The sequence below is a fragment of the Megalobrama amblycephala genome, linkage group LG10 (genome assembly GCF_018812025.1).
Source record: "Megalobrama amblycephala isolate DHTTF-2021 linkage group LG10, ASM1881202v1, whole genome shotgun sequence".
Taxonomy (NCBI): Eukaryota; Metazoa; Chordata; class Actinopteri; order Cypriniformes; family Xenocyprididae; genus Megalobrama; species Megalobrama amblycephala.
In genome coordinates, this window is record NC_063053.1 from 18,173,449 (window position 1) to 18,190,345 (window position 16,897).

Below are 16,897 nucleotides of genomic sequence, written 5' to 3' on the forward strand. Positions count from 1 at the left end.
ACGTAACAGTCGGGGTGTACGCCCCCAATATTTGCATATGCCAGCCCACGTTTCCAACATTATAAAAGGCATTAGACAAGGGCAGCCAGTATTAACGTCTGGATCTGTGCACAACCAAATCATCAGACTAGGTAAGCAAGCAAGAACAACAGCGAAAAATGGCAGATGGAGCAATAATAACTGACATGATCCATGATAACATGGTATTTTTAGTGATATTTGTAAACTGTCTTTCTAAATATTTCGTTAGCATGTTGCTAATGTACTGTTAAATGTGGTTAAAGTTACCATCGGTTATTACTGTATTCACGGAGACAAGAGAGCCGTCGCTATTTTCATTTTTAAACACTTGCAGTCTGTATAATGCATAAACACAACTTCATTCTTTATAAATCTCTCCAACAGAGTAGCATTAGCCGTTAGCCACGGAGCACTATCAAACTCATTCAAAATCAGAAGTAAACAATATAACAGTATACAATACTCACATAATCCGACGCATGCATGCCGCATGCATGACGAACACTTTGTAAAGATCCATTTTGAGGGTTATATTAGCTGTGTAAACTTTGTTAAGGCACTGTTCAAGGCAAGCACGAGCTCTGTGGGCGGAGAGCACGGGATTTAAAGGGGCCGCAGCATAAAATCGGCGCGTTTATAATGATGCCTCAAAATAGGCAGTTAAAAAAATTAAAAAAAAAAACTATGGGGTATTTTGATCTGAAACTTCACAGACACATTCAGGGGACACCTTAGACTTATATTACATCTTTTAAAAACATAATCTAGGGCACCTTTAACATACTATTCATTGAAATCACTTTATAAAACATTTTTTTGACATAAAATCATACAGAAATACATTAAAATAAATGGTTGATTAAAAATATTTTAGTTGTTACAATACTTTGTTGTTTGGCACACTGATGGACAGTGTTGCTTTAGAAAAATGAATGCTTTATGCACTCTTTTATCTCCTATTTTCTAATATTTGTTTTATTTTTGTACAGTTGATTATTTCTTCTTTTTTTTCCCTTGAAGAGTCACTGCCCACCTTTCCTTTTCAGAAAAAAGGCCCCAAGCTCAGAGTTTCAGGTTCACCTTAATTTTGCAAATATTTGTTTCTTCAGAGGTTCATATTCATGTCATATACAAACACAGGAGGACAACAAAGCTTCGCTTAACTTTGGGGCATGAAGACCTTCCCTACTATGTGTCCAGTCCTCAGGCTCTGTAAGTGAATAGGCAGATCTGTGCAAAAATCTCTTTGTTCTGCTTTCTCATGAGTGAACAATAGATTTATAATCCTCATGTTTCAGATCCCCCCACCAATGTCCCAATTTCCCACAACTGCTGCTGTCTCATGCTGTAAATCAATATGGATTAGCTCGACCTGTATGAATCGTTGCTACTCCCCTTCAGGCTGATAAACTCTTTTCTTTGAGTTGTCTCTCATTTTCATTGTCATTTTTGTTCTCATTTCATTTTCCAGATTACACCAACAAACCCTTTCACAACATATTTTTTGAATATATCTGTTTCAGTCATTTGAGAACATCAGGACTGACACTGCTTTCTGTCATAACCCCTTTCTGTTCTCAGAGGGGATGATATATCATGACTTTGACCTGAGCAAATAGAATGATCTGAAACCTGTTAGAGAGCAGTGGTAAATCAAGTCTGTTGTACATGCAGTTAATTTATGCTATATTGGTTGATTTTATTGGATGTTGCTATTAGATACATACTCTGTTGATTTTTGATGGGCAAGTATTTTAATGTTCCTTTGACCCCATCAGAACCCATTTGACAGACATTTTTCAAGCCTTCACAAAGTAGAAATGCACTTTCTAGAAGTGTTATGGTATCAGAGAATCTAGCATGTGAAAATTCATTGCATTTTTATGGATAGAAGTGTGATGCATGTTATCACGCTGAACTTTTGTTTATATATATAATTTTTCAAAAGATGATGAAAAATCATGAAGATTGAGACAAATACATCTGTATTAAAGGGATAGTTGTCCCAAAAATGAAATTTCTTTCATTTACTCACTGTCATGTCATTCGAAACAGAGGAAGATATCTTAAGAAATGCCTCAGTGTTTTGTGATCTATACGATGAAAGTCGTCGGGTTGTCACCTAAGTTGTTCGGACCCAACATTCTTTAAAATACCTTATTTTATGTTCCACAGAAGAAATAAAGTCATACAAGTTTGGAATTACGTAAGTGTGAGTAAATAAGTACATTTTCATTTCTTCTGCTATTTGTCAAGATACTAAAGACCCTAAAGAGACCATCAGGGTTAAGTTTCCTTACAGAGAAAGGTGTTGCATAACAAAAAGCAGGAGTGACTGCATGCCTCAGTTTCTGTGTCTCAGTGTGTGAAAAAAGATACCTGTGTTTTTTGGCTTGGTGTGGGGTCGGCTATTGTTTGCGATCGCTGTACTGATCGGCCACAAGAGAGCTCTGATCGACAGGGAAAAGCTGCTCATCTTTTAAAGCACTCTGGTCCCTAGGGAGGTATAGAGAGAGAGAGAGAGAGAGAGAGAGTGAGAGTGGGAGGGGCTATGGAGAAAACCAGCAGTCGCTTTGCCAAACACCACAACAATCCAATGAGAAGACGGAGTTGCTAGAGAGCTGGAGCATCGCTTATTTCCTCCCTCTTCTCTTGCTCACTCGTCTTCGCATCCTTCCACATCTCTACCCATAAGGCTTGGCAGTACTGTTCTATTGTTGTCAAGGATACAGAGAGAGATACAGCCTCCCACTGATGCAATGTAGACAGAGACGGAGAAGGAGTCAGAAAGAGCGAAAGGAAGAGATGCTAAGGGCTGAGTGTGGGTCTCCCATATGCCCCTGATGCCATCTGCTCCGGCTCTACTGCAGCAAAGCAGCGTGTCTGACGCCAGCCCAAGGGCCCTCAGGACGAGAGACGTGGAGGAACAGGAGGCGCAGGTTGGGGGGAGGAGGAGGGAGACGGGTGCCAGTGGAGATCATATAGCAGAGGATGGGAGCAGTGGAGTCCGCTGAGAACGGACAGCCCCCCTGTCCCTCTCAGGAGCGTCCCGAGAGCATGTGAGTAAGAACCAGTGGAGAAGAGAAGGGGGTTCTTGATGACCTCATTGTCGTCGCTGGTGATGTTGTTGTTGTTCTAGTACCTGGTTTGCTCACCTGGTTTGAGTCTCTGTTGAATGCATGTGAGTATTCTTTCAGCTTGTGGAAAGATAAGAAAAATATCCACTCAAATATATTTGTCAGAGAACGGCAATCACAAAGGAGGAGGAGATTGTTATTGTTTTTGTGATGTCACAATCGGACATGTGGTTTATTTGCATTTGCAGTTCGTTGATGGTAGTAAGGCTCCGATGTATGTGTTTCTACATATTGATGTGTGCGTTCCAGTCTGGCGGGCTTTGCAGACGTCTGGATGGGGGAGTAATGGCTGTATTTAATAAGGGAGAGATGTGTGTTTTGTGGGGGATGGAGGCTAATGCTGCAGCACCGAGAGAATGAGAGAGATGGTGCTGAAATAGAACACTGAGATGTGTTGGAGAAAAGGGGGGTGGGGAAATTGAGAGAGAGAGAGAGAGAGAGAGAGAGAGAGAGAGAGGCTATTTATGTTGTAGACATTCAGAAAAGCAGAATGGCATTGACCATGAAAAATAGTCAATTTTGTGTAGGTGGAGTGGGGTTCTATACCCATGTTGGTTTGTGGTAGAAGCCTGCTGTAAATCTAAAGGAATAATGCACCCATTTACAAAAAACACTTTCTTTCTTTCTTCTGTGGAACAAGATATTTAGTAGAGTGTCCAAGCTGCTCTTTTTCTTATAATGAAAGTAAATGTTGACCACACAATTTTTTCAAGGCCAAATTTAATTACTTACATTTCAGTCTGCCCGCACAAAGCCTTGATTTTGATTCAGTAGACTTAAATAAGTTATATGGTCTAGTTTTATGATCCTTTATTGTGTTTTTTTTTGTCCTTTTTTCTGGTCCACATCCATTTTTATTGTACAGAAATAAGCAGATATTATGTTCATTTTGTGTGCCACAGCAGAAATTACATAAATGTCATACATGTTTAGAACAACATGAGAGTGAGTAAATGGTAACGAAAAATTACATTTTTTAAAGCAAACTGTTTCTTTAAAAGTGTATATAAACCAAATGTGTCTTTGTTTATAAAGCATATTGTAAAGTATATGACATTCTACTACATTTTATCATCATCCCCTTGGCCACAATGGTTATTTTATTGTTGTAACTGACCTTTGTGCAAAAAAGCCTGGAATTTGTTGCTCTAGGCAACACAGCTGGGGATGATGAGAAAGCTTGAACCTGCTCTGAGGTCTGTGCTTTAAGTACAAGTATTGTAGCACCATACACTGCTGCTCATTCAGCTATGACTAATAGCTTTTAGCGTCTAAAGTTTGGCTTATGCAACCTCCTTTTGAGAATTCTTACATAACAGTACCTGCATAGTTTACGTGGGAGTTTGAACCTCAACTGTAAAAGCTTTATATTATTAGCTTTGTCATTTTATTCACCTGCCAGTAGCTCATCAGAACAGAGTGCAATCTGATGGAAGAACAAGCATGAGTTAGGAGGTCATTTATAAAACCCTTTATTCATAATTGAATGTCCATAATTGGTGTCCCCTGAATGTGTCTGTGAAGTTTCAGCTCAAAATACCCCATGGATTTTTTTTAAATAATTTTTTTAACTGCCTATTTTGGGGCATCATTAACTATGCACCGATTCATGCTGCGGCCCCTTTAAATCACGCGCTCTCCGCCCCCCTAGAGCTCTCGACTCTATCATTGCATAAACAAAGTTTACACAGCTAATATAACCCTCAAAATGGATCTTTACAAAGTGTTCGTGAAGCAGCATGTCTAATCGCGTAAGTATGGTATTTATTTGGATGTTTACATTTGATTCTGAATGAGTTTGAGGCTGTGCTCCGTGGCTAACGGCTAATGCTACACTGTTGGAGAGATTTATAAAGAATGAAGTTGTGTTTATGAATTATACAGACTGCAAGTGTTTAAAAATTAAAATAGCGACAGCTCTTGTCTCCGTGAATACAGTAAGAAACAATGGTAACTTTAACCTCATTTAACAGTACATTAGCAACATGCTAATGAAACATTTAGAAAGACAATTTACAAATATCACTAAAAATATCATGATATCATGGATCATGTCAGTTATTATTGCTCCATCTGCCATTTTTTGCTATTGTCCTTGCTTGCTTACCTAGTCTGATGATTCAGCTGTGCACATCCAGACATTAATACTGGCTGCCCTTGTGTAATGCCTTAAACATCGGCTGGCATATGCAAATATTGGGGGCTTACACCCCGACGGTTACGTAACAGTCGGTGTTATGTTGAGATTCGCCTGTTCTTCGGAGGTCTTTTAAACAAATGAGATTTATATAAGAAGGAGGAAACAATGGAGTTTGAAACTCACTGTATGTCATTTCCATGTACTGAACTCTTGTTATTCAACTATGCTGAGGTAAATTCAATTTTCAATTCGATGGCACCTTTAAGTAATTTATTCCTGTGATGGCAAAGATGAATTTTCAGCAGTCATTACTGCATATCATTCTCAGTCATTTTATGGAAAACACTCTACTTACTCTAGTCTTGAATTCAATGTCACTAGTACTTACTCACTTTAGAAAACTGAAGGCATACCATGAGCGCTGACATTCAGTTGTACTGGGAAACATGAATACTGCAGGAGATTTCATGCACCGCTAAGCATTCAACTCTGTGAAGGTTGTAACCATGTGACCTGCACTTTCTTTCACAAAGAGCATAAAAGCGCAAGTAGCTTGTTTTATCCTTTCTGTGTACAACTGCTTGACTGGCACACACTGTACCTGTTTGTACCTGTACTGTACTATCGGCCAACCACCACTTCTGTGACTTCCTAGTTACCTATGAGTGTGCTGTTGTGTTGTAGGAATCATTTTGACAATCATGCAGTATTATGGCATGTTAAAATACGGCTGTCAAAGGGCCATCCGGTGATCATGTGTCCTTCTGTTCCAACAGTATGTGATGTCACCATGGGTCCATTAGACATTCACTCTGTCTTTTGACAGCCTAGTGTCAAAATGAGCAACATGTGGTGATTCAGCTTTGAGACATCCCATTTGTTGATGCATTTGTTGATGACCAGTACTATCTCTTCCTGCCTCGCATCACTCCCTAAATCCCCTGAGACCCTGAAATAAGCTCAGTGCTGCAGGAGATCTAGCACACATAAAATATTGAGAGTATATCTGAATTATTTGATAGTTCTGGTGGTGAAAGCTGGTACATCACTGCATCCCTACAGAGAAGAAGCAGTTCTATACTGAGGAACCTTGGTCCTTTAGTTTTTATTAACTGTTTTATGGTACTGCTGCAGGATTTCTGACTTGAAATATAAATAATTAATATCTAATATAGTCTTTGTTAGCATGATTTAAAGGGACAGTTCACCCAAAAATGAAAATTCTGTCATCATTTATTAGCCCTGAAGTTGTTCCAAACCTGTGTGTTTTTTTTTTTCCAGTATTATGGAAGTCAATGGGGCCCATCAACTGTTTGGTTACCCATATTCTTCAAAATATCTTCTTCTGTGTTCAGCAGAAGAAACAAATGCATACAGGTTTGGAACAAATTGAAGGTGAATAAATGATGACAGAATTTCCATTTTTTGGGTGAACTATCCCTTTAAGCTTCATATTTCATCTAGAACTGAATCAATGATTTATCAAAACGAATGAAAATTGAGCTGCCAGGGATTATGACGGTATTATATCGCTGTGATTTAACTGCTTAATCAGTTCACATAGAGATAAATTGTGTTTTGAATAAATTCTAGGTGTTAAACTGCCAAAGAAAGGAGTGATCTACTCGTAAAACACAGTGCCATTGGTAATTTAGAGATATGTAGATATACATTCCGGTCCAGACTTTGAATGAAAATATATTGTTTAAGTTTATTTTTATAATTAATTTTTATCTAAGGGTTGGAAACAGGGCCTATGTTCAGTATAGCATGTAAACTGTAGTACACATTGTGCTAGTATTCTATTTGGAGCACACACAGCCAGTCTCTATCTCCCTCTGTTACAGTTTCATTTGTCTCCCTCTTTTGGTCAACCTGTGTCAATACCTCAGTCTCGTACACTTTTTTCCCTCTGGCATAAAATTAAAACATCACATCCTTTTTTAACCAATTAGCCTAAGTTCTTTTCTTTTCTTCTCAAAATCATTTTAATTATGGTACGCTTATAATGTGGATTTTAGATGCACATAGTATGATATTAATGCAGCCCTATTGTTAGTGATGTGTTAATATCTTTTAGCGGTTGTTTTTAGAGCAATTTCTTGATCACTCTCTTCTCTGTCACTTTAATATCTGTCCTTTCATTCAGGTTATCTTTGTTTGAACAGCATTGTGGGTTGTCGTGCTCACAGCAGTGTCTGTGGCTAAACCCAGCAGTTCTGTTCTGTGCCAGACAAGCCTGACTGTCTCCAAGCGGACAAAATCACCTGAAATGACTCACCTCTTCTGTCTCCTTTAGCCTTTTACATTATATTTGAACTATTGCAGATGTTTACTTGTGTAGTAGAAATTTGGTCCTAAAGATTTGCAGATTCTGATTATTTGATTTTACTGTATTTACAATTTACAACTAGAAATGTGCAAATACTCCTGTCTGAGTGCCATTTATAAAAATGTTCAATAAGATTTACTAATTAAACATATATATTCCCCCGTCATCTAGAAGAGAGTTTCAAATAGTATGTGGAAAACCCATTTTTTTTTAAAGCGCCCAAGAGGAACATAAGCTTGATGATACACTGTTCCACCTAATTTCCTCAGCAGACGTTTTAGAAATAAATCAGCATTTTATTTTCCCATACCAGGAAATAAATGGGTTTTATATGCTCTAATATACTTCCTCTGTTTGTGTGGATCTATGTGAAAGAGAAGGAAATTTAAGGCTTCGTCCAGTATTTTATGGAAGTTGCCAGTGTGTGCATTGTTTAGCACATGGGAGCATATGTCTAGAGAGCACTGTCACCATGGCAACAGTGTGCTTGCCAGATATGTGGAAACATCACTACATTGGCTGAAATGCTCATTAACTGATAATTATCTTATCGAATGTCATTAGCACACTGAAAGCTGTAAAATTAGACAGGAAGACTTTAGAAATGCACTCCATACCATGTCTTTGAATTATATTGAATGTAATATTAATGATTTTATCTTTGAATAGAAAACTTTATATTGCAGCACTTGTAAGAAGTATTTCTTGCAAATTCTTCATAGACTAGTTATCTGATGTAATGCAGAGTGGCTTTTGTTATTGAGTGCTTGTTAGAGCATTTTGCATTAAATTATATGATCAGCATGTACGCATCATCCTCTTTTGTTCACATTGTTTGTGCTGATCAGGTCAGGGACGGGGATGAGTACTTCCTTTCAGTCATTCTGCTAAGGTTATGAAGAGTAAATCTCTTATTTTGCTAATAAACTGCTGGATGTGATATCTCAAATATCACATTAGAGGGCAAATGTGGTTCAGTTGTTTGCAGGACATATGTGGTCTAATTATGTGATTTTTAAAAAAATGTGTTGTAATTTAAATTTACTCTAGGTACAGTATTTAAACAAAATGATGGTGAAGATGGACTGTAAAAATATGATTTAGCACCATGGAAGACCACTACCATTTTGACATGCTCAAATGTGATTCATTTTTGTAAGTATACAGTGGTTCTTATCAGCTGCAGAATCACTCCTGCTAAAAAGACCAAAATATCCATGCAAGTCTAAGCTAGTTTATGCTAAACTGCTGCTGGTCTAGATTGCCTTGCTGGTTAAGATCTCTGATTAGCATCCCATGGACCAGCATCCAAAACATGTGTAGGTCTTTTCAGCAGGGAATGGGTGTGTTCACTGCACTGAAGTAAAGGCATCAATGCATTCATCAGTGTTTGATGCAGCAAAACTGAGTGTATGATTGCAGCCAAAGTCCTTGCTGTAGATACTAATAGGGAATATCAGTTCAGACAGAGAAACTAATCATGGAATTGAGAACTCTCTCCGAGTATCTTTACTTGCATTACAGTAGAGTAGGAGTGACTGACAGGGAATTTCAGTTCATATAGAGAGAAAGAAAGAAACATAACTGAGGAATAATGAAAAAAAAAAACACAATGTTTTTTTTCTTTATACTACAGCAGTCAGAGTGAGAAGTCTGCTTCTCTCCTAAACGTGGGGGAGGGAGAATGTGTCTGAGGATGTTGAAGGGAGAGAGAGAGAGAGAGAGAGAGAGCCAAGTAGTGAGTCTGCAAGTGGCGAGTATCTGCAACGGGTTTCATTTGGATAAAGCCCACCTTCAGCAAGATACTGGAGAGAGAGAGACAGAACGTACGATATTAAAAAAAGGCAGGAATGGATAAAAGGGATAAGGGGACATAGCACACAAATCCATAGAACTGAGGGGCACCAGATTTCAGGAATCAGCATTAGGAATGAGGAATGTGTAAGAGTGATCGTGAGCCTGTGATCGGTGGCAGATATGGCAGTGAGCGCGTGGCAGGCTCTGTCTCCACTGCAGTGGGCTCGCTGGGGCTGGGACACACTGCTGGGAGGGACATCCGGAGAGGATGGGACAGACCCAGCCCTAGGGCTCCTCCGGCGCCTCAGCTGGACCTCCAGACATGATTACATGATCCACGGCAGGCAGAGGTGAGCGTGGTGTAACAGCAGGGAGAGGACAGGGACTAATGCGGTGAGACTGGGTGGGGGTCTGCACATCTGTCTGAGGTTGCGCCTTTGTTGCTGTATTTGAACTGCTGCTTTATTTGTACAGATGTGTTCGCCTATGCGATCCCATACTGTGTCAGATTTGTGTATTACACACTGATGCCAAGACCAAAAACGTTCACAAACCGACATTTTGTTGCATTGACCAAATAAGCAACATGGGCATCATCGGTCTTTACTGAAATGACAATAAAATGTGACTTTGAACATAACATCTTTGCTGTGATACTTAGTAGGTTAAAATCAAAGAATGAGTGAATATAGTGAATGAGAGAGAAAATGGACACCATGGCTGAGTGTAATGTGTTTGAGCTGCTGTTATTGGTCTCCTAGCTGCAGGTTCAGATTTCCATCTGTAATAATCCACCAGGGCCTACTATACATATGCTGAAGCAGGCATTTGTTTATAAGGTTTGGCACGCAGTGAATGATTGTTTAATATACTGTAGGTGTATCTGAATGTATTTGATCCTGTAATGTAAATTTAAACTGTAATATATTGCCTCATAAATGGATGTTGCTTGTTTGCTGTATCAGTGCTGGATTGGATATGCAACTTCTTTGTATGGAAACAAAGGAGACTTGATGTTTATACTTCGATTAGATTATTAAATCAACTCTTAATTCAATATATTCAGACTCTCTTCTGTCTCATTGTCTCTTTTGTAGGAGCTCAGACTCAGACGGAGCTTTCGAAACCCCTGAGTCCACCACCCCTGTGAAATCTGCTTCCCCACCAGTGCCCCCAACAGAGCCCCCCTGCACCAGCTCAGAGGCATTGTCCCCAGAACACACAGGTATGTTTAGATCCCAATTCCAACTCAATACACACCACAATGATCTTATGTCGGGTTAAATTGTTTTATTTATTGTCTAAATAGCTTCATTATGTATTGAATACAATGTATTGCTTAACAAGAGGCTTAGATCGCAGGACATTGAAAATATAGTTTGTGTCTCATCTTGAACAAATTTTGTAATTTTTAATATAAAAAAGACAGTATTAATTAGCAGACAGTGTAGAGCAACAGAATTTACAATTCTTAACTTTGGAACCCAAGAAATGTATGGAAAACTAAGTAACTATAACTATAACTAGAAATATAAACTAGATCTAAAATATATTATATGCATATTTTAGATGTCAGTTTGTGCTTTTTTTGGAAACAAAGATATGGAGGTCCAATTAAATTCTTTCTATATTCAGTTTCTCTTCATGACTTTTTTCCATTGTTTTCGTTTATTTATTTTTTCTTGTTCTGGTTTATTTAAAAAAAAAAAAAAAAAAAAAAAATCAAGAAAAGACTGCCTTTTTACTTCCATTATTCTCTGACTGGAGTAGTGTAGTCTTTGTTATCAAGCACTGCACTTGTACTCCCTCTAGTGGAAATGCAGTGTATTGCTGTTTAAGGTATTTTCAAGAAAGATTATGTATAAAGAAAAAAGCAAATCTAACCAACAAACTTCTTTTGTACTCTCTACTTCTGCGTTCTTCAGCTCTTTAACTTAAAATAATATCAATACATCTGTGAGTACTACTCTGTGACCTGATTCAAATCATGATCTATTTTTTAAAATCTATAGTAACATGTCATTCTCCATCTTCACAGCTTCCACTGCTGACATATCTGGCAGTGAAGCTCAAGTCCCAGCAGTACTTCAATCTCCCAGCCGCTCTCCATCTACAGTTTTTGATGAGGACAAACCAATAGCTGCTAGTGGCACCTACAACCTAGATCACTTAATCGCTAATGACCCCTTCCCAGAATCAAATTTTGGGTCTGGACCATCAAGCCGAGCGCCTCTCACTCGCTCTCTAAGCCTACAGGCTGGTGAGTTAGAGAGCCCAGGAGACAAATCTTCAGGAGGAACCTCCGACAAACCCATTCACCCACGAACAGAGTCCTTCAGCATAGGAACAGAGAGTGCTCCAGGAACCCTTCGTAAAGTGAAGAAGCCTCGTCCAGGTTCACTAAAGAAGAAGCCTCTTTCCAGGCAGAACTCAAACCCAGAGCGTTCCTCTCCCAAAACTGTGTCCTCTAGCAGCACACCGGAAGAGAAAAAGAGAGGGAAACCCCGTCCCGAAAGCCCCTTGCAAACCCAAGAGAGGCCTAGTTCCTCTCCTAGCCCTAGTCCTAGTCCTGCTGGTACCCTACGGAGAAACAGAATAAAGTCTCGAGTTGAGAGTCCTCCACCTTTGGCTGAGGAGATCACTATCACCTCAATATCAGCTCAACTCCAGCAAGAGCTTCCTGATCCAGTACCCGAGGCTCCCACTGTCCCAGACGAGGAATCTCCTATTCCTCCCAGCGCCTCCTACAAATGGGATCCGGACAACTTTGAGAACATTGACCCATTCCGTACAGGAGGCAGTAAAGTGGCAAACTCGCCGGTCTTAGGCCGGAAAGCAGACTTTACATTGATTTCAGGCACCCCTGTTGCTGTAGAGGAGCCCCGTGCCCCTTCCCCTGTTAAAGAGCAACCCCTCAACATTGAGGAACAACCAATCGCCAAGCGTCAACCAGTCAGACTGGAGTTTGACTATTCAGAAGACAGCGGAGAGGCTCCGCGCAGTACTCCTCCTCCCAAAATCCTGGGCAAGAAACCAGGAGCCAAGATGCCCATTCGAAAGCCAAAACTGGGGATTAAGAAGGCCCCTCCTCCCCAGACAGAACAGATAGACAATGCACCTGTCCCAGCACTTTCAAATGACAATGATGATATCCCGATCCCCAAGGCTTCATATAACTTTGACCCCAGCAAGTGGGATGACCCTAACTTTAATCCATTTTCCTCAAGCAGTGGTATCCCAAACTCTCCTCGACTGTCTAAAGGATCCTACAGCTTTGATCCTGACTCCTTTGATGATTCAATCGATCCTTTCAAATCATCTAACAATATGGTTAACCCGCCTCAGAAAGCTGCCTCTTTTGACCAGTCCAACAATGATAACGAGAATGACAATGATAACATTGTTGAGTTAGAGGATCACAACCAGAACAAACCTGCCAAAAACAAGAAGAAGCCTCTTAAATCGTAAGTCTGCACTTATTATGAATCCATTTTCATTTCATATTAGGTCATAATGTGTGCCAGTGTAGAGCCCTGTGAGTAATTCTAGTAAATTTCCTTGTGTATATTTCTGAATGGTCAGATTATGTGTATGTGAGTGGCTGTTAGTACTTGTTGTTTGTCAGCCTCTGTTACATGTCTGTCTGTTGATCTCATGTATCACAGGAAGTCCAGCAATGTCTCTTCTCTGTGTTGTTTCTTGTAAGTAGAGAGATGGGGGAAAATCAACATCAGTAATAATATAGCTTAACATAAAATGTCATTTTAACATGTTTTAACTCATGAGCTCACCATCAATTGTTTTAATCATTAAATGCGATACATATGACTGATTTCACATCATGTCTTCCTCTGCTCCATGTCTGATATTATCCAATGAGAATGTGTTGCCACCTAGTGGACCCCCCCAATAAGTGCAGTCGATTGCAGGAACATGGGCAGAGGACAAGTTCAGATGTGCAAATGTGCACAAGGCTAGAACGTTCAGTCTAGAAAACATTGTATGATTGGCTTACAATGTACATATGATCCAATTTGAGCTTTGTTGACCACTTTTTCCAATGAATTAGTCCTGAAGGTTGATGTCTCTGAATGAATTCCTTGTCCTTGTTTTTATGAGACTCATTTCAGAGATTTTTCTTCCTTCAGAGACATTCCCTCTTTAGGGTGTCCTAGTGGTTAACACGCTGGTGGATAATAAACATTGCAGGTTTTATTATGTGTAAGCAGAAGCTGTGACCTGGAAAGTTGACAAGGGAATCTTTATTGTTTTCTTGTGTAACACCCTCTGCATACCCTGATTCATTATTGCAGCTATTTGGGAGAATTTTTAAGTAATATTACTTTTAGAAGAGGAGTTTGCTGGATCCTTTGCCCCTGTTTCAGATTAATTTATCTATAATATATATTGCTTAGCTGCAGACTTTCTTTCCACAGTTCTTACACAATTCAAGGTTGTTTTCAACTTTGTTTTTCAACACAGTTGTCTTTTCAAATTTTATAGGAGGAGCTTCAACAATACTGATGAAATGAAATTTTTACATCACACTTACAATATGAAATGGGACAGCAACAGAATAGGATATAATATGCATCTTCTATGTTGTTACATGTGTCATTTTCTCAGGTCATTGGGCAATTTATCAGGGGTTACAGGGATTCATATTAACTGTGAATGTATCAAGGCAGAGTATCTATTTTATATCTATTTCCTTATTCAAAACCACAAATCTTTACTGCATAATCATCATGCTTCTGCAAGACTTTTTTCCAGTTCATCTCCAATAGCTGTATGTCTTTAATTTCCTGCTATGGTTCAATTTGTGAGTAGAAAAAAAAAAGCAAAAAAGACTATTTTACTATTAAAAAACATATTTCACTAAAAAAAACCCAAACTGCACAAAATAACATTCATATGTAACACTAATAGAAGAGTAAATCATAATGTAAGCCCTGAATAATCCATGTCATTCTGGTAAGATCTTAACTGATGGGATTTAATCCTTAATAATAAGCGCCATCATTTACTGGTTGAATTACAGTATACTTGCATTATCAAAAGGTTTTCTAAAACATTTATCAGAACAACACAACAGGTATGTATTATTTAACTAAAACTGTTATTCAATAGAATGTTATCTGTACAAAAACTGCTGTGTTTATTAAATAGGATGGTTGGTGTGCACACAGTTTGGTTTTTAAAATATTTATATGCCGATTGGTTGGACAGCACACAGTATATGAACACATGATAAATGATGTCTTTTATTCCAAATTGATATTTTAAGAACTAACAACATAACTTGTCTTGTTTTCTTAAACAGTAACACTTTTAGAGTAAAGAAGTCTCCAAAGAGGACTCAGATTACTGAGCCATCTGCGCAAGTAAGTTAATACATGAGCGCACATTCACCTACTACAGTACATGCACACAGTCACCGCAGATTTTCATTCTGAAGATTATCTGTTTCTTTCCTTCGCTGTCACCTCATATCATAACAGTGTTGTCCTGTGTGTTCTCCACTCTCGCCCTCCACTTCACACACACATCATCACCTGCAGGAGCACTCGCCCGATGCCAATCCCGACCCGTCGCAAGATCACGCCACAGATGAGGAGAAACTCGCTTCCTCCACCAATCAGAAATGGACTAGACATGACGTGGAGGTGGAGCTGACCTCTGACCCCCAAGACTTCCCACAGCCGACAGACTTCACAGCTTTTGTCAACGAGAATAGTTTGCCTGCGCAGAGTGATGGTGAGAGAGGGGAAGAGTCCCTGATTGTCCCTTTACTTTACATTATCTTGGAAGAGTATGAATGGAACCGTCAGTACAATACTGATTTCAAAATAATATCTGAGTAAAGTTTTTTGCATAGTAACATCCCAATTCTTTGCATTGTACTAATAAGAATTTGGTGAGAAAATGTTATTAATTTTCATGAAAACAATGTCAAAATGCAAAATAATAATAATGGCCCCAAAAATTTAAAAAATATTTACTTTCTTTTCTTTTGGGGTGATATGTTTTTGTGATATTCACCCATCATATTATTGTCCACGTGATCCAAGTTTGGCTGCAACACCAAATGGCCCCACACTGACCCGTTTTATTAGCCTTTGACCCACAGGGAACCATTTGGTCCCTCGGGCAGTCTCTGCCTGAATATAACTGGGTCAGCGGTACAGAAGCAGATGAATTATAGTGCCACTCTCATGTTGGTTCTGTCAGTCTGTTAACTGATGGTCAACATAGAAAGAATATTTTTTGGAACCTTTTTAAAACATTTAACCTGTTATATCTTCACTCATTTTCTCTGCAGTTACAGATTATGAGATTGAATACATGGAAAAGATTGGCTCCTCTGCACCTGTGAGTATCTACCTGACCCATAGATGTAACAAACTTAGGGCAACTGCCAAAAAACATAAGTGTGTGTGTGACAAACACCAAACTAATGTTAGATTACAGATCTTTTTATTAATGTGAATGCATATATGTATTTATTTACAGCCTCTCTCGGTGAAGAAACCATCACTTTATCTGAAACTGGACTCAGTGACAGACAGTCCAAAGAAGACGTCCAACACACACGATTCAGAGCCCAACTCCCCCTGCACTGGGTAAAACACACACACAAACACGTTGGGTTTTCATGTTTTATAGGGACATTCCATAGACAATGATTTTTATACTGTATAAACTGTATATTCTATTCTGTCAGGACCTCTTTCATCAAATATGATTGATAATTGCATAGAGTTTGTATTGGCGGTATGGTTCTGTTCTGGGCAAGAACTCTCTGCGCGTCCATGCAGCCTAGCATGGATAAAAGCAGGGAGAGCAGCAATAAACCCCCTAGGGTAAACAGAACAGAACCAACATATGCAGATATAATTAATGTCAATATTTTAACATGTACACATATTTCAAGAATTAGTCTGATTCAGGGGAATCATAAAGCCAATCCTGACTGAAGAGAGGAGGAGCTGGGGATGGAGAAGGGTAATTAGCTCCTGAGAAATGCAATAGCTGCTGATAATACTGAGGAGCTTATATATGGATGCTGTGATAGGCGTCGTATTCCTAAAGGTAGACGTAAGTCACCTGGGAGTCAGCTGATGCAAGCTTGACTGACTTGACCTGCCAGAACTGATGCTAACACTGGATTTCCCTATCTTTTCTAAACCTGAATTTTTAAATTTTCAACCTGAGTTAGGATGATTTATAAGATATTTTCCTTCATGGGTACCAAAAAATGTCCCCGCAAGATAAGGATTTTGGATATTGCCATCTTTGGGGACATTTTGTCCCCATAACCAGGACCACACACACACACACACACACAAACAAAGTCATATATTACTTAAATATGCAATGAAATGACTTTATATGCATATTTTTCTTTTCTGTGTTGATATATTTTCTATTCAAACAGAAAGTTTGGCAGTTTGCAGCTGCTGTTATGAC

General features: G+C 39.0%; 1 protein-coding gene across 11 annotated transcripts in view; it reads left to right on the top strand.

The window, feature by feature from the left end:
* Nucleotides 1–16,897, top strand: part of tacc2 (transforming, acidic coiled-coil containing protein 2) — a 69,546-nt gene that overhangs the window by 35,741 nt on the left and 16,908 nt on the right. For 2 of the 11 annotated variants that reach the window (XM_048205081.1, XM_048205083.1), the window contains exons 1-7: nt 6,733–9,777; nt 10,525–10,652; nt 11,466–12,891; nt 14,751–14,811; nt 14,929–15,184; nt 15,750–15,799; nt 15,941–16,050. In XM_048205081.1, coding sequence (XP_048061038.1) covers nt 9,608–9,777; nt 10,525–10,652; nt 11,466–12,891; nt 14,751–14,811; nt 14,929–15,184; nt 15,750–15,799; nt 15,941–16,050 — 2,201 coding nt within the window. In that variant the 5' untranslated portion in view covers nt 6,733–9,607. Of the gene's footprint in view, nt 1–860; nt 3,081–6,696; nt 9,778–10,524; nt 10,653–11,465; nt 12,892–14,750; nt 14,812–14,928; nt 15,185–15,749; nt 15,800–15,940; nt 16,051–16,897 lie in introns of those variants that run through there. The other 9 variants (XM_048205085.1, XM_048205090.1, XM_048205089.1 and 6 more) reach the window with 9 other exon arrangements.